At 37.5% G+C, this 26560-nt stretch overlaps 1 protein-coding gene across 1 annotated transcript; it reads left to right on the forward strand.

The window, feature by feature from the left end:
• The first annotated feature begins 11141 nt into the window (after window positions 1-11141).
• Window positions 11142-12068, forward strand: Olfr195 (olfactory receptor 195). The gene has a single exon (NM_146998.1). The coding sequence runs from the start codon at window positions 11142-11144 to the stop codon at window positions 12066-12068; it is 927 nt and encodes a 308-aa protein (NP_667209.1).
• The last annotated feature ends 14492 nt before the right edge of the window (window positions 12069-26560 follow it).

Below are 26560 nucleotides of genomic sequence, written 5' to 3' on the forward strand. Positions count from 1 at the left end.
GTCAGTGTTTGTAAGGGAGATTGGTCTGAAATTCTCTTTTGTTGTTGAGTCTTTATGTGGTTTAGATATCAGGGTGACTGTGGCCTCCTAGAATGAGTTTGACAATGTTCCTTCTGTTTCTATTATGTGGAATAGTTTAATGAGTAATTGGTATTAGCTCTTCTTTGAATGTCTGGTAGACTTCTGCACTAAAACCATCTGCTTTTTTTAGTGGGAGACTTTGAATGACTGCTTCTATTTCCTTAAGTTTTATAGGGCTACTCAGATAGTCTATCTGATCTTGATTTACCTTTGGTAATTGCTATCTGTCCACGAAATCATCCATATCATTTAGATTTTCCAATTTTGTGGAGTAGAGGCTTTTGAAGTAAGGCCTAATGATTCTTTGTATTTTCTTAGTGTCCATTGTTATGTGCCTTCCCCCTTTCATTTTTGATTTTGTTAATTTGGATTCTCTCTCTCTCTCTCTCTCTCTCTCTCTCTCTGCCTTTTTAGTTAGTTTGGTTAAATATTTGTCTATGTGGTTGATTTCCTTAAAAAAAAAAACAGCTCTTGGATTTCTTGATTCTTTATATTATTCTCTTTGATTCTAATTGATTGATTTTAGCCCTGAGTTTGGTTATTACCTGCTGTCTACTCTTAGATGTGTTTGTTTCTCTTTTCCAGAGCTTTCAAATGTACTTTTAAATCATAGTATGAGAACACTCCAATTTCTTTATGAAAGCACTTACTGCTATAAACTTGACTTTTAACACTGCTTTCACTGTGTCCTGTAAGTTTGGATATGTTTTTTATTTCATTTTTCTTTAATTCTAGGAAGTCTTTAATTTCTTTCTTTATTTCATTCCTGACCCAGTGACCATTGCACAAAGTGTTTTTCAATTTCCATGAGTTAGTAGACTTTGTGTTGTTTCTGTTGTTGGAGTTCAGATTAGATGTAAGGGCTATTTCAATCATATCTGTTGAGGCTTGCTTTGTGACCAATGATATGGTCAGTTTTGGAGATGGTTCCATGAAGTACTAGAAAGATATATATTCTTTTGTGCTTTGGTGAAATGTCCTATAGATATGTTAGGTCCATTTGAAACATATCCTCTATTAGTTTCATTATTTCTCTGTTTAGCTTCTGTCTATATGATGTGTCCATTGGTGAGAGTTGGGTATTAGCGTCTCCCACTACTAATGTGTGGGGTTAGTATGTGATTCAAGCTTTAGTAATGTTTCTTTTATGGATGTGGTTGCACTTGCATTTTGTGCATAGATGTTTAGAATTGAGAAAATACTCTTGGTGGATTTTTTTCTTTGATGAATATTATATGTCCTTCCCCATCACTTTTGATTATTTTTGTTTAAGAGTCTATTTTATTAGATATTAGAATGGTTATTCCCTCTTATTTCTTGAGTCCAATTGCTTGGAACACCTTGTTCTCATGCTTTACTCTTAAAGTAATGTCTATCTTTGTTTCTGAAATGTGTTTCTTGTATAAAGCAGAATGATGGATTTTGTTTATGTATACATTCTGTTAGCTTGTGTCTTTTTATTGGGGAATTGAATTTATTGATGTTGAGAAATATTAATGACCAATGATTTTAAGTCCTGTTATATTGATATTCCTGTTATTTTGATATTTTTGTGTGTCTGTATGTGTTGTATTTCTCTACTTTTGATTTTAATGGTGTGAAATTATTTCTTGTGTTTTCTTGAGTGTAGTATAGTTTGCCTCATTGGGATGGAATTTTCCTTCTAGTAGCCTCCATAGGGAGTAGCTAGTGGAAAGATATTGTTTATGTTTGGTTTGTCATGGAATATCTTGTTTTCTCCATTTAAGGTAATTGAAAGTTTTACTGGGTTTAGTAGTCTGGGCTGACATCCACAGGGAGAGAGATCTGTCCAGGTCATTCTAGCTTTTATAGTCTCTGTTGAGAATTCTGGTGTGGTTTTGGTAGGTGTTACTTGGCCTTTTTCCTTTGCTCTTTTAATATTATTCTTTGTTCTGTACATTTAATGTTCTGATATCATGTGGTAGGAGGATTTTCTTTTCAGGTCTAATTGATTTGGTGTTCTGTAGGCTTCTTGTGTGTTTATAGGCATCTCTTTAGGTTAGGAAATTTTTCTTCTATGATGTTATTGAAGATGTGTTCTAGGCTGTTGAACTGGGAATCTTCTTCTTCTGTTCTTATTATTCTTTTTTACCTTCTTTTTTATTAAATTGTTATATTTATTTATATTCCAAATGTTGTCTTCCTTTTCCATCTCCCTCCCAGAGTTTTTCACCCTATCCTCCCTCCCCTTGACCTCTGAGAGTGCCCCCCACCCACTAACCTACCCCTTTTACACACCACCTTTCCTAGCATCCTCCTTCCCTGGGGTATCAAGTCTCCACAGGATTAGGCACATTCTCTCCCACTGAGGCCAAACAAATGAGTTCTCTGCTACATATTTGCCATGGGCCAAGGACCAGCCCATGTATGCTCTTTGGTTGGTGACAGTCTCTGGGAGCTTTGAGGGATCCAGATTAGTTGATATTATTGAAATTCCTATGGGGTTGCCATCCCCATTCAGCTCCTTTAATCCTTTCCCTTGCTCTTCTATCAGGGTCCCTGACCTCAATCCAAGGTTGGCTAGAAGTATCTGCATCTGTCTCAGTCAGCTGCTGATAGAGCCTCTCAGAGGACAGCCATGCTAGACTCCTGTCTGCAAGCAGAACATAGCATCAGTAATAGTGTGTATGGGATGAATCCCAAGTTGGGCAGTTCACTAGATGACTATTCCTTTATCATCTGCTCTATTTCCATCCCTGCATTTCCTTTAAACAGGAATAATTCTGGGTCAAAATTTTTGAAGATGGGTGACTCTTTCCACTGAGTCCCTTGTCTATCTAGTGGAGGTGGTCACTTCAGTTTTCATCTCCTCATTGTTAGGCTTTTCAGCTAAAGTCATCTCCATTGAGTCCTGAAAGCCTCTCACATCCCAGGTCTCTGTGACTTTCTAAAGGTTCCCTCTGTCCTCCCACCCCCCACAGCTGCATATTTTCATTTATTTCCTGGCCCCCTGAGTTTGTTTCCTCTTTACCCCATACCTAATCCTGCCCCCCTTTTCCCTCTCATCACCCATCCAGGTCCCTCCCTCCCTTTGCCTCCCTTGATTATTTTGTTCCACCTTCTCAGTGGGATTGAAGCCATCCTCACTTGGGCCTTCATTGTTAAACTTCATAAGGTCTGTGAGTTGTATCATGAGTGCTCTGTACGTTTTGGCAAATACCCACTTATCAGTGAATACATACTACACATGCCCTTTTGGATCTGGGTTACCTTTCTCAGGATGATATTTTCTAGTTTCTTCCATTTGCCTGTAAAAATCCATGATGTCCCCATTTTTAATAGGAAACTAGTATTTCATTGTGTATACATGATGACATTCTAGGATCAACTTTAACCATGTTGAATAATGGGCTATATAGTTTTGGGGAAGGAAGTAGTAATATCCAGGGTTGGGGATAGAGGCTAAGGTACTGAAATACCTCATTAGCATGAATAGGAATTCCAGGAATCTCATGTGCTTGCAGATCCAGTTCTTAAGGAAGCAGGGTATGGGGGAAGGGAGGAGAAGGTAGCAGAACCTGTAATCTAACCAAAGCAACTTGACATTCCACAGATAAAGGGTTTGGGTGTTTAGTTCTCCCCAGACAAGGTCAAAGAAGTATAAGCCCTGCTGATAAAAGGAGTCCCCCATGTGCTCTGAGCTCAGAAGGCATTTCAGACAATGGTAGACTTTGACCTTAATTAGCAGGATTTCTCCACACCAAACTAACCAAAAAGCAGAGAGAGAATATCCAAGCTAACAAACTGGAAATGAAGAGGAGTACATAGTAGACACTGAGGAAATGCAGAGAATCAGAAGGACAGACTTTAAAAAGCAGTACTCCCTAAAATTAAAAACAAAATAGATAATTTTCTAGGTAGATATCACTTACCAAAAATGTCACGATCAGGTAAACAATTTAAATACTACAAATGTAATAGAAGCATTAAGTCTGCCAACCAAAAAGGACCCAGGGCCATACCATTTTTTTTAGCAGAATTCTACCAAACTGTCAAAGAAAAGTTAATGTTGATAGTCATAAAATTATGTAAAAAAAAAAAAAACAGAAATAGAAAGAATATTGACTAATTTATTTCATGAGGCCACAGTTACTCTGATAGCCATACCAATAAAGACTCAACAAAAGAATTTTCAGACCATTTTCCCTTATGAATATGGATGAAATAATACACAATAAAATACTTGAATACTGAATTCAAGAACACATCAGAAAGGCCATCTATCATGGTCAAGTAGGTTTCATCCTAGAGATGCAGAGTTGGCTCAACATGTGGAAATTAGTAACTCTAATCCACCATATAAATAAAAGGAAAGGAAAAAAGACATACTCATCTCACTAAATATCAAAAAAGCCTTTGAAAAAAATCTAACACCCCCTCATAATAAAAGTCCTGGAGGGATCAGGGATATATGGGACATCTTTTACCAATATTAAATTATGTGGAGAGAAACTCAAAGCAATTCTACTAAATCAGGAACAAGACAAGGTCATCTACTCTCTCAATATCTATTCAATATAGTACTTGATGTTTTATTGAGAGTGTAGGGTTATAGGTCCTAAATCTGCCCTACCACATGTCAGGGGCCACTCTGTAAGGCAGGACAAGGGAAGTTGACTGTGCTTGCCCAGGGGCACTGCTCCAGGGTTGGGGAAGTACAGTCTGAGGTGCTGAACAGCTGGAGCTGGCTTAGGAGTCACCTATGGGTGATATCACTGTCATCTCTGGATTCAGAGGTGACCTGCGACAATACAGTTCCTGACTGTAAAGCCAGTTTTTAATGCCAACAGAGAGGAATAAGAGAACTGTAGGGAATAAAACTTGGAAAGGAAAACCTCAAAGTATCATTATTTGCAAATGATATGATAGTAAAAAATGATCCTAAAACCCTCTGTGGAACTCCTATAGTTAATAAATACCTTCAGTAACATGTCTGGTTATGAAAGACCCACAACATGAGGACTCCCCCACGTTCTGACTCAGGAGAGACGACACCCCAAATCACTCACAAGAAACGGTCTTGCTACAAACTGCAAGAGAACTTTTATTCAAGAGCACTCTCGGGCCCATGGTCATACATCACAAAGGACCGTGGCACCCTGAGTAGCTAGGTAAGGCAGTATTTAAAGGAAGAAACCACAACTCAAGGAAGTGGGGAGTGCGTTGTTGGAAAATACCAAATATACCAGTTAAGAGTCCCAAGGAAGTGCAAAGTCACAAGAGTCACAAGGAATACCTGGTAATTGTTCGGGTTATCTCTCAAGACAGTTTCTAAGAGCCCCTAACAATAGCACATTCTTTGAATGAACACTCTTTGAACCCAGGAAGCGGGTGGGTGGAGGAATGTTGCTATCTGTTTTATGATTAGCATACCTTGGAGCATTGAGTCACAGAGGTCACATTCTCAATCCTGGGCCTAAAGGCCTAGAATTTTGCTTTTATACTTTTTCAGATACATGATTAACTAAAAAATAAATAAGATCAGTAGCCTTCCTATCTACTATTGACAAATATACCAGAAGAAATCAAGACAACACCCTTTATAATAACCTCATAAATTAAAATATTCCATAATAACTCTAACCAAACAAGTGCTTAGCCTCATTGTTGAATAAGCAAGAGACCACAAAAATAGTTTGGAATCAGAAAAATGAATTCACAATCAAGGACAGACATCCACATGGTTGAATGTCTGGCTGCATCGCATAGGGAAATGAAATGTATGCCTATTTGGGATTAGTGGCCACTGAAGTGGTAAAGACAAGAGAGACCAAATGTGTGTGGTTATAGATGAGGACACTGACACAGGTCAGCATGACCAGAACAAGGCGGACTCCACTGTGCCCATTTATCACACTCTTAATGAAGGTTGCTTCCAATAGATCAATTCACAGAGTGCTAGAGACATTAGGTAGAGAGTAAGCTGTTCTTCTGGTAACACCCACACCCATTCATAGACTGCAATAGTGGTTCTTATTGGAAGGAACATCTAATTTTGGGGCTGTAAGGCAGTGGAAATCACCAGTAGAATTACAACAGTGGGCATTGTCTTGAGTCATGTGTCATCAAGGAAGGCAAGACAGGCTCAGTTCATATACAGCCTTATCTATGTAAGTATATAATTCTGAAAAAGAAGAGTGAGTCACTGTCCCATAGCCCTATTCTAGTGGGCTTCAAAGTGAGACATTTGTGAACAAACGCTGTTTTAATTTTTTATTCCTTTACCAGAAAGAAAATAGTTCTGTGTTTGTATTGGGGTTGCAGTGAGCATACACATATTGGCATATGCATATGACAGTCAGATGTCTTCTTCAAGTACTTCTGTACATTTTGTGTGTGTGTGTGTGTGTGTGTGTGTGTGTGTGTGTCTTCCCCTGAACCTGGTGTTTACAGATTGGTTAGACTAGCTAGATAGCAGGCTACAGGATTCTTCTATAGCTTCGACATTGGTATTATTTGTAGGCATGCTCTCTCCTATATGTAGGATTGTAGGCCCTTGTCTGCTCCACCATGGGGCAGAGTTGCTTGGGGAAGCAGAATGCTGGGAGTTTGACTGTACTTATCCCACAAAGCTGCCAGGGCAGGTACTAGTCTGTAGGGAAGCACTGAGATACTTCTTCAGGGGTGAGAGAAAGCCAGAGCTGATTTGAAGGTCCCTAGGCCTGCAATGAGGCTGGGGCCATGGGGTTTTCAGACTCTTGGACATACAGGTGCCACTGAGAGTCACAGAAGAGTAGAGAATGGAATCAAGGGGCCCATGGCCTGGGGACAGCATCTAGCCGGGGATTAGAGAAAGGGCAGGAAGGGTTTCAGCTTGTCCCATGGGGTTTGTTCTTATCTTGATGGAGGCAGGCTTGGTGATGGTTGTGACTAGGAGCATAGAGAGGCCTAGAGTAGGCTGCAGCTCTGAAGGTGAAAGCCTTCCTCATGGCTTCTCACAGCAGATCTTGATGGAAAGAAGACAGTCTGTGGTTCTAAACTGTTTATTGTCACGATGGAAAATGGATTTGTAAAACCATACCCCACTTTTCAGGGTGAGCCTGAGATCAAATACCTTTTGAAGGAAGGAATCTCTGGGAAGAGAAGTTTGTTGACTAAGCCCTCCTGGCATCTAGGTACCTTCATTAGCATGAAGAACTCTGTTTTGGTCCTATGTAACCATAGCTCATGTCTTTTATCTGACAAACATGGCACATGTTCCAAATCTGGAGTCTGTCAGGGAGCTGGGAGCCACCTTGCCCACCAAGTCTTTGGGTCTTGACCTGCTCTACTTTACCAAACTTCCTGCCATGGTTTTAAATCCCATACCTACACAGCTTTCTTAATGAATGTTGTACATCTCAGAGCTTCGTACTTCTATGGCAAGAAGTTTTTCACTTGAACTATCTACATAAATATTATCTACCTCAATAATTTTTTATTTTTAGACAGTTCCAACCAAGTTATTTTGATGCTATTCATTACAACTCTACCCTATATTCCTCCCATATCTGCCCCATTTCCCTATTCCTTTCCTATTTATGTCTTCTTCTTTCCATTAAAAAAAAAAAAAAAGAAGTGCCTATCTCACAGTACATTCCTCTTCCATTGGCTCTTAAAATTTTTCTGTTCCATCTTCTCTAACATTTCCTAAGCCTTAGCTGTAGGGTTGTGTTGCAAATGTATTAATTAGAGATAGGCACATAATAATCAGTTTTTATCTCTGCATTTTTATCAGTTCTGGCTTTCTATAATTCTATTGACTGCTGCTGCTCCTGCTGGGGGAGGGGAAGGGAGAAGAGCTTCTTTGATGATGCATCAGAGTTATACTTATCTGTGGATGTAGGGATCAACATTTATAATACAGCTAGAAATTACACATGCTTAAACAAGTGGCAATAGTAGGTGATCCTCAAAAATTGATAGTTTCCCAAACTACCAGTGTTTGGCTAAGTTCACTTTTATAGTAAATATATTTACTTTGCATTTATATAATTTCCCCAGTTATTTTAATGCCTTTACGCCATATCATTTTCTCTCTTTACTTTGCTTCATTGCTCTGTTTCTTAATATTTCTCATTAATTTTATGTATGTATATATGCACCTGTCTCTACGTGTGAATGTACATACACTTGAGTACAAATATACAGTAGGACCATAGGCCACCTCATGTTCAGTCTTCAGGTATTTTCCACCTCTTTATCTGGGGTATATGATCTGTCCCCATTCTGGAGTTCAGTGAGAAGTCTAGACTAGCTAGCCTCTCTCCTCATATTCTCTCTCTCTCTCTCTCTCTCTCTCTCTCTCTCTCTCTCTCTCTCTCTCTCTGTGTGTGTGTGTGTGTGTGTGTGTGTGTGTCCAGCTGTGCCCTTATTCATATATATCCCTTTCCCTATTCCTACACCTATTTTTATCTCCCTTTCTCTGTGTGTCTGTCCCTGTCCCTCAATCTACCTCTATATAAAATGTGTTTGGTGTATAAAAACATATATGTATGGGAGTACTCGTACATGTTCATGCACACAGAAGAAATAGAAGAACATTGGTTACTTCAATTTATGTGTTTGAGACAAACTTTTTTTCCCTAAACACGAAGCTATGCTGATGGCCAGAAAGGTCTAACAATACTCCTGTCTCCATTAAACGTGCATAAGGGGCTGGGCAGTGGTGGTGCATGCCTTTAATTCCAGTACTTGGGAGGAAGAGGTAGGCAGGTTTCTGAGTTTGAGGCCAGGTTGATCTACAGAGTGAGTTCCAGGACAGCCAAGGCTATAGAGAAAAACCCTGAATCAAAAAACCAAAAAACCAAAAATTTATAAAAAAAAGGTGCATAAGGCCCAACATTTGAATGGGGGTGCTGGAGATTTTAATTCAGATTCTCATGCTTAGGAAATACAGTCTTTTCTGCTGAGCCAACCCTTTGGCCCAAACTAGTTAATTTTTATATATCATATAAATTTTACATCCTCCACTAAGGTATTAAACTAGCTTGAGACTATTTTCTGTTTTAGATTGTATGCACAAATGGTGAAGAAAATTTTAAGAGTTAGATCAGTTGCACGCAAATTAGCAAGATAATCTTCAAGCTGACTTTAGTAGAGAGCATGTTCTCATTGGGCAGTTTTAATTAATTTCAAATAGTTCATAATTGTTAGGACTTAAGATCTCTATAGAAACATATTGATGTCAGAGTTGGGAAATCCTCTTAGGATTTGACCAATGTCTTTAAGTTTGTAGTCCAGAGTACATAGCTATTATAGTGTATAATCTTCAATTTTTCCTCCCATTTGATCCAAGATCAAGGTACATAGGTATTCTTAAATTCTGAGACCTTCACTATTAAGCAAATATGAACTTTCAGAAAGCACAACTCAGTGAAATGCAGGTAAGAAAACTTTTTAACCTTGAGTACAGGTATGATAAATGTTTACCTTTCTATTTTTTAAATAAATGATCATTTTTTCTAGATTTTGACTCTTTTCTTGACTATTCCATCTTAAATTCATAGATATGTGGGACCAAGTTAAAGTTTAATGCTGTAGTCAGCCTTATTTTATGATTATAAAGTAGAATCCACAAATATATAGGTAAGATCACAAATGGATTAATTAAATAATTGAGGCATATATTAAGAGTACTTGTCAGTAATATCTTATATATGTCCTGAGATTATTTTTCAACAAGTGTATTTCTATTAACATCTCTCAATGTTTTGATTACCAAACAACAAAATCACTTTGGCCATAGAACTTATATTATTCAGTTTGTCACCCAATGTGTCCCAGTGAATCTCTAAGTATTGACAGTAGCATTCTAAGGCAAAATGAAACTTAGATTCAAAGTCTACAATTTAAGCTTTTTTTTTTTTAAAGATTTCAAACCATAAGTAAAGAAATGATCCTACCTTCATGGGGCTCTAATGTGCCATAGAACACTTGAGAGAGCATAATTTTCTAAAGAAATAAAATCAGAAAAGTCAGGGGAGTATATAAGAATCTCTCCTCCAAACACTTGATGACATATTTCACAGAAGTAGAATACACCTAAATTCAGAATGCATTCAATGTAGTAAAAGTGTTCAAATACATATAGAACAGATAAATTAATGTAGATCATACACAAGAAATTCTGACTTTTAGCTAACTCTGTGGCCCTAGTCTCTGATCCTTGGTATTTAGAAGATTAAGTCATGGGGACTGAAAATTGAAAGTTTATCTGAATTTCAGAAAACCTTCAAGGAAAGAGTAGTTAAAAATGACATTGTCTTAAAAATCAAAAATTAAAAAAAAATAATGGACTGGAAGATCAGCTCAGTGGTAGACAAGATAGGTATAACCATGATTACCAGCATATGTAAATTAACCTTACAAGCAAAAGAAGGAGTTAGATCTTTTAAAAAAAGTGATTAATTGAATAGAATCAGTATTTACAAAACTATGTATGAAAAGGGATGAAAGAAATTACAATCATTATTCTTTCAATTTTACTTTATATAGATATTTAGATATCTAAATTTAGATAATTAAATATCTATAATTTTCTTTAGAGATATGTATGCATTCATTGGTCCATAGTAGTCTTTGTGAAATTCATTAAAATAAATTTAATTTATAAACAAAATATGTTCAAGGAAATGTTTCTTTCCCACTGAATACATTAAAAAGTTTGTTAAATAAACATACAGTTATAGAAGTTTTTATTCTAAATTTATTTTGATGATCTTAACAAACCTGGCATGAAAATTATTTTAGAACAATAAAAGTCAAATATATGTACACTAATTTTCATGATATAGTTACATAAATGCATTAAAAATTTTTTCGACAAAAATAAGTTCCTTTTTACAATTATAAAAGTACACCTGTCAATTCTGAGTTAAAGTTAGAGATAATAGAGTCTAAAATTTTAAGAAATAAATACTTTCAACAAGCTTCATTCTAGAGAAAACAGCAGGTGCAGTGAGAAGAAAATTTCCTCTTATACAAAAATAGTAGGAAATTATCTTCTGACCATTACAATTCTATATCTTTGTGATTCCAGTGGCAACAGAGAAGGTGAGATGGCTGAGAACAACTATTCTGTGACAAATGAATTCATCCTGGTGGGGTTCTCAGATCACCCAGACTTGAAGACACCTCTGTTCCTGGTGTTCTCTGCCATCTATCTGGTCACCATGGTGGGGAATCTAGGGCTGGTGGCCTTGATCTATATGGAGCCTCGTCTCCACACACCCATGTACATCTTTCTGGGCAACCTGGCTCTGATGGACTCCTGCTGCTCTTGTGCCATCACTCCGAAGATGCTAGAGAACTTCTTTTCTGTGGACAGAAGGATTTCTCTCTATGAGTGCATGGTACAGTTCTATTTTCTCTGTCTTGCTGAAACTACAGACTGCTTTCTTCTGGCAGCAATGGCCTATGACCGCTATGTGGCCATATGCAACCCACTGCAGTACCACAGCATGATGTCCAAGAAGCTCTGCCTTCAAATGACCATGGGATCCTACATAGCAGGAAACCTGCATCCTATGATTGAAGTAGGGCTTTTGTTGAGGTTAACTTTCTGCAGGTCTCATGTAATCAAGCACTTTTTTTGTGATGTCCTTCCATTATACAGAATCTCCTGTACTGATCCAAATATCAATGAACTGATATTACTTGTCTTGGCAGGTTCAATTCAAGTCTTTACTATCTCCATAGTTCTAGTGTCTTACTCCTGTATCCTTTTCACTATATTCACAATGAAATCTAAAGAGGGTAGAGGCAAAGCCTTATCAACATGCGCTTCCCACTTTCTGTCTGTGTCAATATTCTATGGGTCTCTTCTCTTCATGTATGCTCAACCACATTCAGCCAATGAAGGAGACAAAGATATGCCAGTAGCTATTTTTTATACTCTTATAATTCCTTTGTTAAACCCTTTCATTTACAGTCTAAGAAATAAGGAAGTAATAAATGTAATGAAAAAAACTATGAAAAGGAGATAATCCTGCAACATTACAAAACAAGGATTATCTGATTTGGACAACTGATTTAAAGTTCAAAAAACCTTTTTCTAAACCCATAAATAATTAGAAAGTGGTGAAATGAAACTAAAATCTTGGCTAAATGTATAAATCATAAGAACACTTGAATAAAATTAGGTCATAATGAAGAAATTCTGTTAAAACATGCTTGAAATTCTTAGGAATAAATTAAAGAACTGTTGAAGTAATGGAATGTATCTAGTCACCGTTTATGAAAGATCTAATTAACTTTTGGAATAAAGTTAGTACCTCAAATGGTAATTTCCACTTATTATCACTAGCAAGTTTATCAATTTCAGATATTACAATTTCAAGAAAATTACAAGCTTTTTATTTATAATCTTATCATAGCATTGCCATCAAAGGAAGATAAACTTCATGGTTCAATTTGATTTTCAACTTGACATTTGATTTTAAGAGATTATATTTTAACATATACTCATACAAAATATTTACTTTCTAACAAGAATGTTTTCCCTTTTATTATTAGTCATTGTATGCTTACATTTTCTATAGTATATGTATAAGGCTTATCAATCTATACTTCAAAATGATGTTATTACAATGAAATATCTATATTTTAATTATTTTCCTTTATTTGATTATTTGTCCATTATATATAGCACTGCAACACCTAAGTGTATCCATTAAATCACTTTTTCTTCTCAGTGTTATTATCATTGATTATTGATTGTTAGGAATAACACCCTCACCAGTTCATAGGAAATCATTGATATGTTCGTCATTTAAAAAACAGTGAGATGTCAATCAAGCCAGGTGAAGTTAAAAAAAAAACTGGTGAAATCTCTAAATATCTAAAATATCTAAACAAAACTCATCAAAAAATAAAAAGGATTACCCAGAAAGGTACTATTTGTTGTGCTAAGTTTTTGGTATTTATCTCCTGTTGACTAATTAGGCATTCTTTTGTTTTCTTCAAATAAATCTTATACACTGAAACACTCAGTACTTTTCCATTTTCACTCTGATTCTGACAAGAGTTTGAATTAATATTGCCTTTTCTCTAGATGATTGAAAGCTGTGGAAATACAGATTATCTTTTAAAATCTTCAACCTTATACAAGTAACTACAAGAAATCTAAGGAAGTCTAAGAGTAGGAGATATGTTTTCTCTACAGAAGAAAACTTGAATTGGTTATCCAGGACCAAATGGTCAGCTCAAAAAAAGTGAAGATATTTGTGAAGATATATTACTGACTGTGAAGATATGTTTTTGTGAAGATATACATATGTCTACATATGTGTGTGTGTGTGTGTATATATATATATATATATATATATATATATATATATATATATAAAGTAGGTTATATTATATACTTAAGAATATATATTCTTATATATCTACTTAATAAGTAGAACATACATAAATATATATAAATATATATTCTATTTATACAAATAAAATATATAGAAGAAAGTACATATTTTATTTATATGAATAGAATATGAGTATATATAGAGAGAATATATAGTCATAATTTTTAACACAGATAGGTGATATGATTTTGAACACTTATAGATGATATGATCCTCAACACATATAGAAATAGATGGTAGTTTGGCCAATAGATAGATAGATGATAGACTGATAAACAGGAATATAGATAGATGATAAATAGAAATATCATAATACTATAATCTCAAAATATTTTTATAAAGACTTGGTCATTATATAACATCAGACACAAAATGTAAGCTCAAGTTAATCTTTTAGGAAGTGAGTGCTTCAGTGGAAATGGAGCCTGTGTGAGAGCCATGGGACAGAACATGTGCAGTAGGACTATGTCTAGAGGAAAGTCTTGCAGTCAAAAGCCATGTTTCCTTTTAGTTATTGCCTTTTATTCTGGTTGTCATTTCACTCTCTGTGAAGATATTTGGGGATTTCTGCTCTGCTGTGCCTTATTGATTCACAAAATAACATTTTTCGGTATGTTTCATTATTTACTTGTGCACTTTCCCTCCCAATCACAGTCCCCCTCCCTCCTCTACTCTCAGTCCCACATTCACAAGCCCCTCCCCTGATTCCCTTCTCAGAGAAGTGGAAGCCCCAGCCCCCTGGACACTACCCAGATCTGTGACATCAAGTCAAGACAGGACTAAGTGCATCCTCTCCCACTAAGGCTCTACAAAGCTGGGCAGCTAGGGAAAGGGGATCCAATGGCAGCAGAGTCAGAGATAGCCCCTGCTCTAATTGTTAGGGGATCCATATGAAGACCAAGCTGCACATCTGCTAAAACTGTGTAGGGGGCTGAGAGTCCCAGTTTAAGCATGCTCCTTAGTTGGTGGTTCAGTCTCTGTGAGCCCCAGCGGCCAAGGTTAGTTGGCTCTGTAGGTCTTCTGTCCTTGACCACTCTGGCTCACTCAATCTAGTCACCCACTTTTCATCATGACTCCCTTCATCATGACTCAGGCTCTGTCTGATGTTTGGCTGTGGGTCTCTGCATCTGTTTCCATAAGCTGCTGGATGAAGCCTCTCAGGAGAAAGTTATGCTAGGTTCCTATCTGTAAGCGTATCAGAGAATCATTAATAGTGTTAGGGATTGTCTCCCTCTCTCTCTGTTTCTCTCTCTCTCTCTCTCTCTCTCTCTCTCTCTCTCTCTTTCTCTCTCTCTCCTTCTAGATGGGTCTAGATTTAGAAAAGTCATTTGTTAGACATTCCCTCCTCTATCTTTATCCCAGTGCATCTTGTAGGGAGGACAAATTGTGGGTTGAAGGTTTTGTGGGTAGGTTGATGTCCTCCCTCCCTCCACTGGAAGTCCTGATTGGCTATAGGAAGTGGTCAGTCTCTATGTCCACCCTGCTGGGAGTCTCAGCTCAGGTCACCCCCATAGACTCCCAAGAGATTCCCCTTCCTTGGGCCCAGGCTATTTCCAGAAATTCACCCCAATCAATATCTATTCTCTCTCCTCATCTTCCACCTGCCCCCCCCCCATGCACCTGAATCCCATCCCACTTCCCCACCTTACTACCTCTTCTACAGATTTCACTCCCTCCATACTCCTCTGATGTCTATTTTATTTCCCCTACTGGGTGATACTTGTTAACACAGTTTTCTAGGTTATAATAAATTCTTTTTCCTTCTCCTTCACTGTTTAGTTTTTACTCTTCCTTCCATCTCCCCCTTCTTTGCCTCTATTTACTCCCTTCCCTCCATCTTCTCTACTCTTTCTTCTTTTCTTCCCCTCCTCTTCTTCCCTTTCTTTTCCTCTCCTCCTTTCTCTTTCCTCCTCTGGCCTATGTTTTCCTAATCTTCTGTTCTCCTAATCTCCCTTCCCCACTCCTTTTTCCTCCTCTCTTGCCTTCCCCCTATTACCTCCTCTTCCCTCTTTTACTTTTAGCCCTCTTCTGTCCCTTCCTTACTTTCTTCCTCTCTTCCTCCCTGTTCCCTCTTTCTGTTTCTTTTCTCTCTAAATATTTAATCCTGTACTTACCCAATGATGAAAAGCTTGCAGGTATAAAATATATGCAACTCACCTAGAAACACAGACCCTATCAAGTTTATTTCCAATTTTGGAATAAATTGTTCTATTAATATATCTGAGCACCATTAACTTGTTAAAAACAATCACTGTAAATTCCTGAAATTTAACAAATTTTCTCACTCTAATATCTAATTATGATTCTTCAGCTAATAGAAGCTCAACTTGAGAACTCCAAAGTAATTACTGAATCACCCTGTTGTATCTCAGTAGTTTTTGACACATTTCTAGCTGTCATTCATGAGAATCTTGTATTAGTTTTTGTGTTTGTTTGTTTGTTTGTTTGTTTGTTTTTTATTTTTTGGACAGAACATTTCTAAAAGAGCTTATTCAAGTGACACTTTTTTTATTTTTCCAGTCTACACTTTATGTGCTTACTTTAAAACAAGCAAACAAACAAACAAACAAGCTGTGTATAAAGACACTCACATTTAGGGCACTGAAGTGGTTTATTTGGTAAAGATGACTGCCACAAAGCTAAGTGACTTAAATGTGATTCAGAAGGTACACACACATGGTGGAAGAGGAGAACAGATGATGGCAGGTCACTTGCAATATCCACATGGATCAAATAAGACATCACCTGCACTCACATCCACACAGGACAGATAATAAGAGAGTATGTAGGTAAGCAAGTAAGTGATAAGACATTTAAGACTCACAGTTGTGCACCCTCTTCTATGTTCTCTCAATAACCACATTCCAATTTTGTTAAAAATTACAGTATATCCTTGTACTCTTTCTATACTTGCATGTAAGAATATTTGAATTTCATTTTTCCATTTTACAAATATTTTCATATAGTTTTTGTTGTGTGGTGAACTATGGATGGACATTGAAGCATTTCTCCACACACTTTAACTGCTGTAAACTACAGATCAGTATATTATCATGAATTTAAATTGTGGTTGAAGCTATGTACTTTGAATCAGTGAAAATTCCAGGTTTTCATTCTCAAACAAAAATGAAAATCTTCTGAAATATGAGTTAAAAATCATATTTATTTTATGGTAGCTTTATTCTGACCTCAAACATTATTTTGTACAAAATTTACCAAATATATATTTATAGGTACTATTATCTTGTTGAGTATAGTCTTGTATATGTTCTTTATAAAAGTTCTGGTGGTTCCGGGACTCCACCGAATGTAGTCTGCACAGGTGAGAGTGTGCACCACAGAAGCTGACAGCTTCTGGGACAGGCAGGAGTCACAGAGCTTCTGAGGCAGCCCCATTTTAGGCTTTGATAAAATCAACTTCCAACCCAAAGTTATCAAAAAATGACAAGGAGGGGCACTTCATACTCATCAAAGGTAAAATCCTCCAAGAGGAACTATCAATTCTGAATATCTATGCTCCAAATACAAGGGCAGCCACATTCATTAAAAACACTTTAGTAAAGCTCAAAGCACACATTGCACCTCACACAATAATAGTGGGAGACTTCAACACACCACTTTCACCAATGGACAGATCATGGAAACAGAAACTAAACAGGGACACAGTGAAACTAAAAGAAGTGATGAAACAAATGGACTTAACAGATATCTACAGAACATTTTATCCTAAAACAAAGGATATACCTTCTTCTCAGCACCTCATGGTACCTTCTCCAAAATTGACCACATAATTGGTCACAAAACAAGCCTCAACATATACAAAAATACTGAAATTTTCCCATGCATCCTATCAGATCACCATGGACTAAGGCTGATCTTCAATACCAAATTAATAATAGAAAGCCAACATTCACGAGGAAACTGAACAACACCCTTCTCAATGATACTTTGGTAAAGGAAGGAATAAGGAAAGAAATTAAGGACTTTTTGGACTTTAATGAAAATGAAGCCACAACATACCCAAACTTATGGGACACAATGAAAGCATTTCTAAGAGGGAAACTCATAGCTATGAGTGCCTACAAAAAGAAAGTAGAGAGACCACACATTAGCACCTTGACAACACACCTAAAAGCTCTAGAACAAAAGGAAGCAAATTCACCCAAGAGGAGTAGAAGGCAGGAAATAATCAAACTCAGGGGCAAAATCAACCAAGTGGAAACAAGAAGAACTATTCAAAGAATCAACCAATTGAGGAGCTGGTTCTTTGAGAAAATCAACAAGATACATAAACCCTTAGCTAGACTCACTAGAGGGCACAGGAACAGCATCCTAATTAACAAAATCAGAAATGAATAGGAACACATAACAACAGATTCTGAAGAAATGCAAAACACCATCAGTACCTTCTACAAAAGGCTATACTCAACAAAACTGGAAAACCTGGATGAAATGGACAAGTTTTTAGACAGATACCAGGTACCAAAGTTAAATCAAGATCAGGTTAATGATCTAAACAGTCCTATATCCCCTAAAGAAATGGAAGCAGTGATTAATAGTCTCCCAACCAAAAAAAGCCCAGGAAAAGATGGGTTTATCTTCAATCAGCCCTTCAAAGAAGATCTAATCCCAGTTCTTCACAAACTATTCCACAAAGTAGAAACAGAAGGTATTCTACCCAACTCATTCTATGAAGCCACAATTACTCTGATACCTAAACCACAAAAAGACCCAACAAAGATAGAGAACTTCAGACCAATCTCCCTTATGAATATCGATGCAAAAATCCTCAATAAAGTTCTCACTAACTGAATCCAAGAACACATCAAAAACAATCATCCATCCTGACCAAGTAGGTTTCATCCCAGTGATGCAAGGATGGTTCAATATATGGAAATCCATCAACGTAATCCAGTATATAAAAAAACTCAAAGACAAAAACCACATGATCATCTCGTTAGGTTCGGGGAAAGCATTTGAAAAAGTCCAACACCCATTCATGATAAAAGTCTTGGAAAGATTAGGAATTCAAGGCCCATACCTAACCATGATAAAAGCAATCTACAGCAAACCAGTAGCCAACATCAAAGTAAATGGTGAGAAGCTGGAAGAAATCCCACTAAAATCAGGGACTAGACAAGGCTGTCCACTCTCTCCCTACATATTCAACATTGTACTTGAAGTCCTAGCCAGAGCAATTCAACAAAAAAAGGAGATCAAAGGGATACAAATTGGAAAGGAAGAAGTCAAAATATCACTTTTTGCAGATGATATGATAGTATATATAAGTGACCCTAAAAATTCCACCAGAGAACTCCTAAGCATGATAAACAGCTTCAATGAAGTAGCTGGATATAAAATTAACTCAAACAAGCCAATGGCTTTTCTATACACAACGAATAAACTGGATGAGAAAGAAATTAGGGAAACAACACCCTTCTCAATAGTCACAAATAATATAAAATACCTTGGCATGACTCTAACAAAGGAAGTGAAAGATCTGTATGATTAAAACTTCAAGTCTCTGAAGAAAGAAATTAAAGAAGATCTCAGAAGATGGAAAAATCTCCCATGTTCATGGATTTAGCAGGATCAATATAGTAAAAATGGCTGTCTTGCCAAAAGCAAATTCAATGCAATCCCCATCAAAATTCCAACTCAATTCTTCATTGAAATAGAAAGGGCAATTTGCAAATTCATCTGGAATAATAAAAAAACCTAGAATAGCAAAAACTCTTCTCAAGGATAAAAGAACCTCTGGTGGAATTACCATGCCTGGCCTAAAGCTGTACTACAGAGCAATTGTGATCAAAATTGCATGGTACTAGTATAGCAACAGACAAGTAGACAAATGGAACAGAATTGAAGACCCTGAGATGAACCCACACACCTATGGTCACTTGATATTTGACAAGGGAGCTAAAACCATCTAGTGGAAAAAAGACAGCACTTTCAACAAATGGTGCTGGCACAACTGGCGGTTATCATGTAGAAGAATGTGAATTGATCCATTCCTGTCTCCTTGTACTAAGGTCAAATCTAAGTGGATTAAGGAACTCCACATATAACCAGAGACACTGAAACTTATAGAGGAGAAAGTAGTGAAAAGCCTCGAAGATATGAGTACAGGGGAAATATTCCTCAATAGAAGAGCAATGGCTTGTGCTGTAAGATGGAGAATTGATAGATGGGACCTCATAAAATTGCAAAGCTTCTTCAAGGCAAAGAACACCATCAATAAGACAAAAAGACCACCAACAGATTGGGAAAGGATCTTTACCTATCCTAAATCAGATAGGGAAATAATATACAATATATATATATAGAACTCAAGAAGGTGGGCTCCAGAAAATCAAATAACCCCATTAAAAAATGGGGCTCAGAGCTGAACAAAGAATTCTCACCTGAGGAATACCGAATGGCAGAGAAGCACCTGAAAAAATGTTCAACATCCTTAATCATCAGGGAAATGCAAATCAAAACAACCCTGAGATTCCACCTCACACCAGGCAGAATGGCTAAGATCAAAAATTCAGGTGACAGCAGATGCTGGCAAGGATGTGGAGAAAGAGGAACACTCCTCCATTGTTGGTGGGATTGCAAGCTTGTACAACCACTCTGGTAATCAGTCTGGCGGTTCCTCAGAAAACTGGATATAGTACTACCGGAGGATCCTGCAATACCTCTCCTAGGCATATATCCAGAAGATATTCCAACCAGTAAGAAGGACACATGCTCCACTATGTTCATAGCAGCCTTATTTATAATAGCCAGAAGCTGGAAAGAACCCAGATGCCCCTCAACAGAGGAATGGATACAGAAAATGTGGTACATTTACACAATGGAGTACTACTCAGCTATTAAAAAGAATGAATTTATGAAATTCCTAGGCAAATGGATGGACCTGGAGGGCATCATCCTGAGGGAGGTAACCCAATCACAAAGGAACTCACACAATATGTACTCACTGATAAGTGGATATTAGCTCAAAACTTAGGATACCCAAGATATAAGATACAAATTGCTAAACGCATGAAACTCAAGAAGAACGAAGACCAAAGTGTGGACACTGTGCCCCTTCTTAGAATTGGGAACAAAACACCCATGGAAGGAGTTACAGAGACAAAGTTTGAGCTATGACGAAAGTATGGACCATCTAGAGACTGCCATATCCGGGGATCCCTCCCATAATCAGCTTCCAAACGCTGACACCATTGCATACACTAGCAAGATTTTGCTGAAAGTTCCCAGATATATCTGTTTAATGTGAGACTATGCCGGGGCCTAGCAAACACCGAAGTGGATGTTCACAGTCAGCTATTGGATGGATCACAGGGCCCCCAATTGAGGAACTAGAGAAAGTACCCAAGGAGCTAAAGGGATATGCAACCCTATAGGTGGAACAACAATATGAACTAACCAGTACTCCGGAGCTCTTTACTCTAGCTGCATATGTATCAAAAGATGACCTAGTTGGCCATCACTGGAAAGAGAGGCCCATTGGACTTGCAAACTTTATATGCCCCAGTACAGGGGAACGCCAGGGCCAAAAAGTGGGAGTGGGTGGGTAGGGGAGTTTGGGGGAGGGTATGGGGGACTTTTGGGATAGCATTGGAAATGTAAATGAGGAAAATATCTAATAAAAATTATTTAAAAAATAAATAAAGTTTCTGGTATTTTGTCTTGTATGTACTGTGTTTTCACTGTGCCTTTTATGTTAAGACCTTGAATATATTCTGAGTTACTCTTACCTGAATTTGCAATGCTATTTTAGTTTGTCTGAATGAAATTATTTTGCTAGTAGAAATACTTATCCAAGAGTAGCTCATTCTTTTCTAACTCTCTACTCTGTTATATTTCACTTATATTAATTTCATTCTGTTTAATGCCATGAGGTTTAGAAAAGAGTAACAGGACATAGTAAATGGTTTCCCTTTCCTTGCTCTTCTACATAATCATGACCATCTATAATCCTACAAGCCTCATTCTAGACTTGTGGCCATAAACTCTTTATGTGTGAACCACCTTTGTCTGTTAAATCACTTCTTTCTTTCACCATTGGTGATGGTTTGTATATTCTTGGACCAAGGAATGGCACCATTCGGAGGTGTGGCCTTGTTACAATAGGGTTGACCTCACCTGGCCCTGTAAGCCAGCCCCAATTAAATGTTATTTTTTATAAGACTTGCCTTGGTCATGGTGTCTGTTCACAGCAGTAAAACCCTAACTAAGACACCATCCCTTCCCTGGCCCCTCACTGTCTGCAAACCTACAACTCTAGTTCCACACCATGACACAAGAATGTTGTTTGTTCCTGAGATACCTGTGTTAGGTAAATAGTTTCTTTCCTTTCCCATATATTTCCATTTCCACCCTGCCTGTAGCAATCTTAACACCCATAGGCTTGGCTTTAAATAGGAAACTTTCAAACATGCTTTCTTCAGAGCAATCTTTGGCAAGTCACTCCTTCTTTCTACCATCCTTCCTCTGTCCACTGCCATCTCTGCATCCATAGACCTGGCTCTAGACCCATGTTTGGGAGACATTTTTCCTGGTCCAATTAAACAGTTCATCTACCAGCTTTATCTGGTCTTTGTTCAAGTCATGCATCTCATGCACTGGCCCAAAGTAAATAAGGCTAGATTATCACATCAGATACACAACCAAAGGAAGAAATCTACAACCTAAGTCATATTGCGAGAACAAAAACAACATGAATGACCACCATATTATTGTTCCTGCTGAACCCATTAATCCTATAGAAATGTTCTCTACTGAGCACAACCTAGATTACCCCAGGACATAAAATTTAAAACAAAAATAATACATGTCATCAAAGAATTTAGGGAATTTAAAGAAGACATAAACAAATATTTCACTGTACCCCAAGAACATGACAAATATTTAAATATTTAAGAAAATGAAAACACATGGCTGAATGAAATGAAAATAATTCAGGATTTGAAGACTGAATTTAATAAAAAGAGAGAAATGTCTAAAAGTACTCAAGCTGAAATGAAGATGGAATTGAGAACATCAAAACCCCATTAAGAAAAATTTGTGGACACCTGGGAAATGCTTGTCAGAAGAGCAGGTAAGATGCCAATGGACCTTTTCCATGTTTACTGTTAACCACAGACTCCATCTTCAGAGTTGCCCCTAGTACAATAGATCATTAGCAGCCTCAGCTTCTCTTACCTGATCCCAATCTTCCTGTGGATCATACAACCATCCTCCCTGTCCTTCCTCCCTCACATTCTTACTATGTCCAAGCACTCAAGTCAGGTGGATACCTTTTGTTCAACCACAGGCCATGCCTGCCAGATGACTAGGTAGTCTGCACATGGATGTTCTCCCTCTCTGTTTCTCCTAACCCAACTCTCAAGGTCACCCAAAGCACTGCAACAGGCCTGCCCTTGCCCAAACACCCAATACCAGGAAGCATTCTTGGAACACACCAGCCGAGTAGACTAGTGACTTGCAACAGATATAATATACTCTAAAAATTCAGAGAGGAAACAGAAAGCAAGGAACAAAACACAAACCCATCAAAGACAAATCCAGAAATCAGAACAATAATTACTCCAAACCCAGATGCTTAGATGCCAGCATAAGAACAATCAATAAAAGCCAGGACAATAGGTCTCCACCAGGACCTGAGTATTACAACGTGCTAAAGCACCATAAAAGCAACTATGTGAAGATAAGAGAAATCCTTAAAGAAGAAATTAATAAGTCCTTCAGAGAAAGCCAGGAAAACACAAGCAAACAAGTGGAGGGAATGAATAAATCCCTCAAAAAAAAAAAGCCAAGAAAAAAACAAACAATTGAAGGAAATGAGTAATTCAAAACCTAAAATTAGAAACAGATCAATAAAGAAAACACAAATTGGTAGAATTATGGAAATGAAAAATTTAGGAATGTGAAAAGAAACTATTGAGGAAAACTTCAGCAGCAGAAAACAAGAGGTAAAAGAAAGAATCTAGAACAATGAAGATACAATAGAAGAAATGGAAGCATAAATCAAAAATGTTAAATCTAAAAGAATTCTGACCCAAAACATCCCAGAATATGGGACAGCATAAGAAGACCAAACTTAAAACTAATAGGAATAGAGGAAGAAGGATACCAGATCAAAGCCCAGAAAATATTTTCAACAAAATCATAGAAGAAAATTTTCCTAACTTAAAGGCAATGCTTATAAATGTACAAGAAGCATACTGAACATGAAATGGATTGGATCAAAAAAGAAATTCTCCTTACTATATAATAATCAAACCATGAGATTAAACCTTACAATGATCAGAATGGCTAAGATTAAAAACTCAGGTGACAGTACATGTTGACAAGGATATGGGGAAAGAGGATCACTGCTCCATTGATGGTAGGATGGCAAGCTGGTATAACCACTCTGGAAATCAATCTGAAGTTTCCTCAGAAAATTGGAAATAGATGTACTCAGCTATACCACTCTTGGGCACATACCCAAAAATGATCCACCATGCCACAGGGGTACATGTTCCACTATGTTCATAGCTGCTTTATTTGTAATAGCCAGAAGCTGGAAACATCCCAGATGTCCCAAGACAGAAGAATGGATACAGAAAATGTGGTTCATTTACAGAATGAAATACAACTCAGCTATTAGGAACAAAGACATCATGAGTTGTTCAGGCAAACAGTTGGAACTAGAAAATATCATCCTGAGTGAGGTAACTCAGGATGACCCCAAAAGACATGCATGGTATGTACTCTCTAATAAGTGGGTATTAGCCTAAAAAGTACAGAATACCCAGGTTACAATCCACAGAACTCAAGAAGGTTAACAAGCTGAAGGGCCCAAATTAGGATGCCTCAGTTCCACTTGAGAGGGAGAAGAAAGCAACCATAGGAGGGACAGAAGGAGAGAGGGAGGGAGCTGGTGGGAAAGGGAACAGGGAGAGAAAGAGGCGGATGTGATCAAGTATTGGGTGGGGAGAACAGGACTGATGCCCTGAGGGCCAGCAGAAAGAGTGGAAACTGGCAACGTTGAGAGGTAGGAGGTAGGGGGACCCTCTAGAATGTATCAGAGACCTGGGAGGTGAGACAGGGGTTGTGAGGGGAGAGAGGGTATGGGATATGGAACATCCAGAAGGTGGACCAGGATAGGGATAAAGTCTGGACTGAAAAAAAAGATTAAACAATAAATAATAAAAAAGTCCAGGATCAGAACTAAAATATTATAATAATCAAACCACTAAATATACAGAACAAAGACTATTAAAAGCCCCCAAGGGAAAATAATACCAACATTTAAGGGCAGACCTATTAGAATTACACCTGACTTCTCAACAGATACTCTAGAACCCAGAATGGTCCAGACAGATGTCTTGCAACCTCTAAATGGCCCCAGATGCCAGCCAAACTATACCTTGCAAAACTTTCAGTCATCATACATTTAGAAGACAAGATATTCCATGATAAAGTAATGGTTTAAAGTCAGTTTACAAGTATTTGAATTTTGCATGTACGTTTCTAAGGGAAATCTGTCTGCAGTTCACTTTGTTAAGTCTTTTTGTGGTTTGGATAGGAAGTGTATAGTTGAGGGAAACATATTGTAAATACACCTTACCTAAGACCAAATAGTTGAAGATGTTGTGACTGATTATAGTGCCTGGTGGATTTTTAGGCTTGTCAGGGAAAGGAGCAAAGGTGAGCTTTACAATCTGATCAAGAAGTCAAAATATGAAAGTCTCCTCTGGGAGGGCATAGTGAAGTAAATAAAGGAGGTAGAAAGAGAGTAAAGTGATTTGGGAGAACTGTAAGTTGAATTGCTATAAGAAGTGGAAGTCATAATTTCCCAATAAAATGCAACCAAAGAACTTTTCATATTTCTCTCAATATTCTCTAAGTTTGTGTTAGTTGACAGAAATATAGCACTTCCTCTTCACAAAATGTAAATGTGCTGTGAGTCTCCGTGCTGTCAATAATATCACATACATGTCTTTTTCACAGGTGTTACACTACTACAACAGCTAATGTATGCATGTATAATCTCATGATGAGTAACATATGAACCTGCCAGATTGTTTTGATTTCTACCACTTTTAGTTTATTATACTAGGACATTTTATTAAAAGTCTTTGTGTGTATCTTAGTTTGGGTTTTATTTGTCTGAGGAGAAACCATGACTAAGGCAACTCTTATAAAGGCAAACATTTAGTTGGAACTGGCTAACAGTTTCAGAGGTTCTGTCCATTATCATCATCACAAGACACATGGCAACATGTAGGCAGAGATGGTGTTAGAGGAGCTGAGAGTTCTACATCTTGATCTGAAGGCAGCCAAAAGGAGAATAACTCTTCCTCACTGGCCAGAGCTTGAGCACTAGGAGCCCTCAAAGCCCCACCTACAGTGGCACACCTCCTCCAACAAGTCCACACTTCTGAATAGTAAAACATCCCATGAGCCAAGCATATTCAAACCACCACATTCCACTCCCTGGCTGTCATAGGTTTGTTCAAACGCATGAGTCTATGGGGGCCATACCTAGTTATAGCATAATGCAAAACATATTTAGTCCAACTTCAATAGTCCCATAGACTAAAACATTCTCAACAATGTTAAAAGTCCAAGTTCAAAGTCTCTTCTAAGATTCATCAAATTACTTAAATGTAACCCCCATAAAATCAAAATTGAAAAAAACAAATCATATATCCCCAACATCACAGTATATACATCACCTTTTCAAAACTTCATAGTGAGGAAATAGTGGACCAAAACAAGACCAAAAACCATCTGGGCAAACTCCAAACTCTGTATCTTCATAAGTGATGTCAAAGCATTCTTCAGATTTCCAACTCCTTTCATCTTTGTTGACTGAAACAAACTTCTTTCTCTTGGGAAGTTTCCACCCCCTGTTAGCAGCTTTTCCTGACAGGCAGATGATCTGGTATAGCTAACATCTTGGGTTCTCCAAGGCAACATGAACTTTACAACTCTTGTTCCACTGTCTGAGATTCACAAATGATCTTCTGGAATCTTACAAAGGGTTTGATATCCTGTTCTACCATTTGTAACACTCTAGACTCTGGTTGGCTCCACTCCACTGCTGCAGCTGTTCTTGGTGGTCA

This window comes from Mus musculus, chromosome 16 (assembly GCF_000001635.26).
Source record: "Mus musculus strain C57BL/6J chromosome 16, GRCm38.p6 C57BL/6J".
Taxonomy (NCBI): Eukaryota; Metazoa; Chordata; class Mammalia; order Rodentia; family Muridae; genus Mus; species Mus musculus.

Excerpts from the sequence above, each read along its gene's own strand:
- Olfr195 (NM_146998.1), top strand. The coding sequence starts at position 11,142 with ATGGCTGAGAACAACTATTCTGTGACAAATGAATTCATCCTGGTGGGG.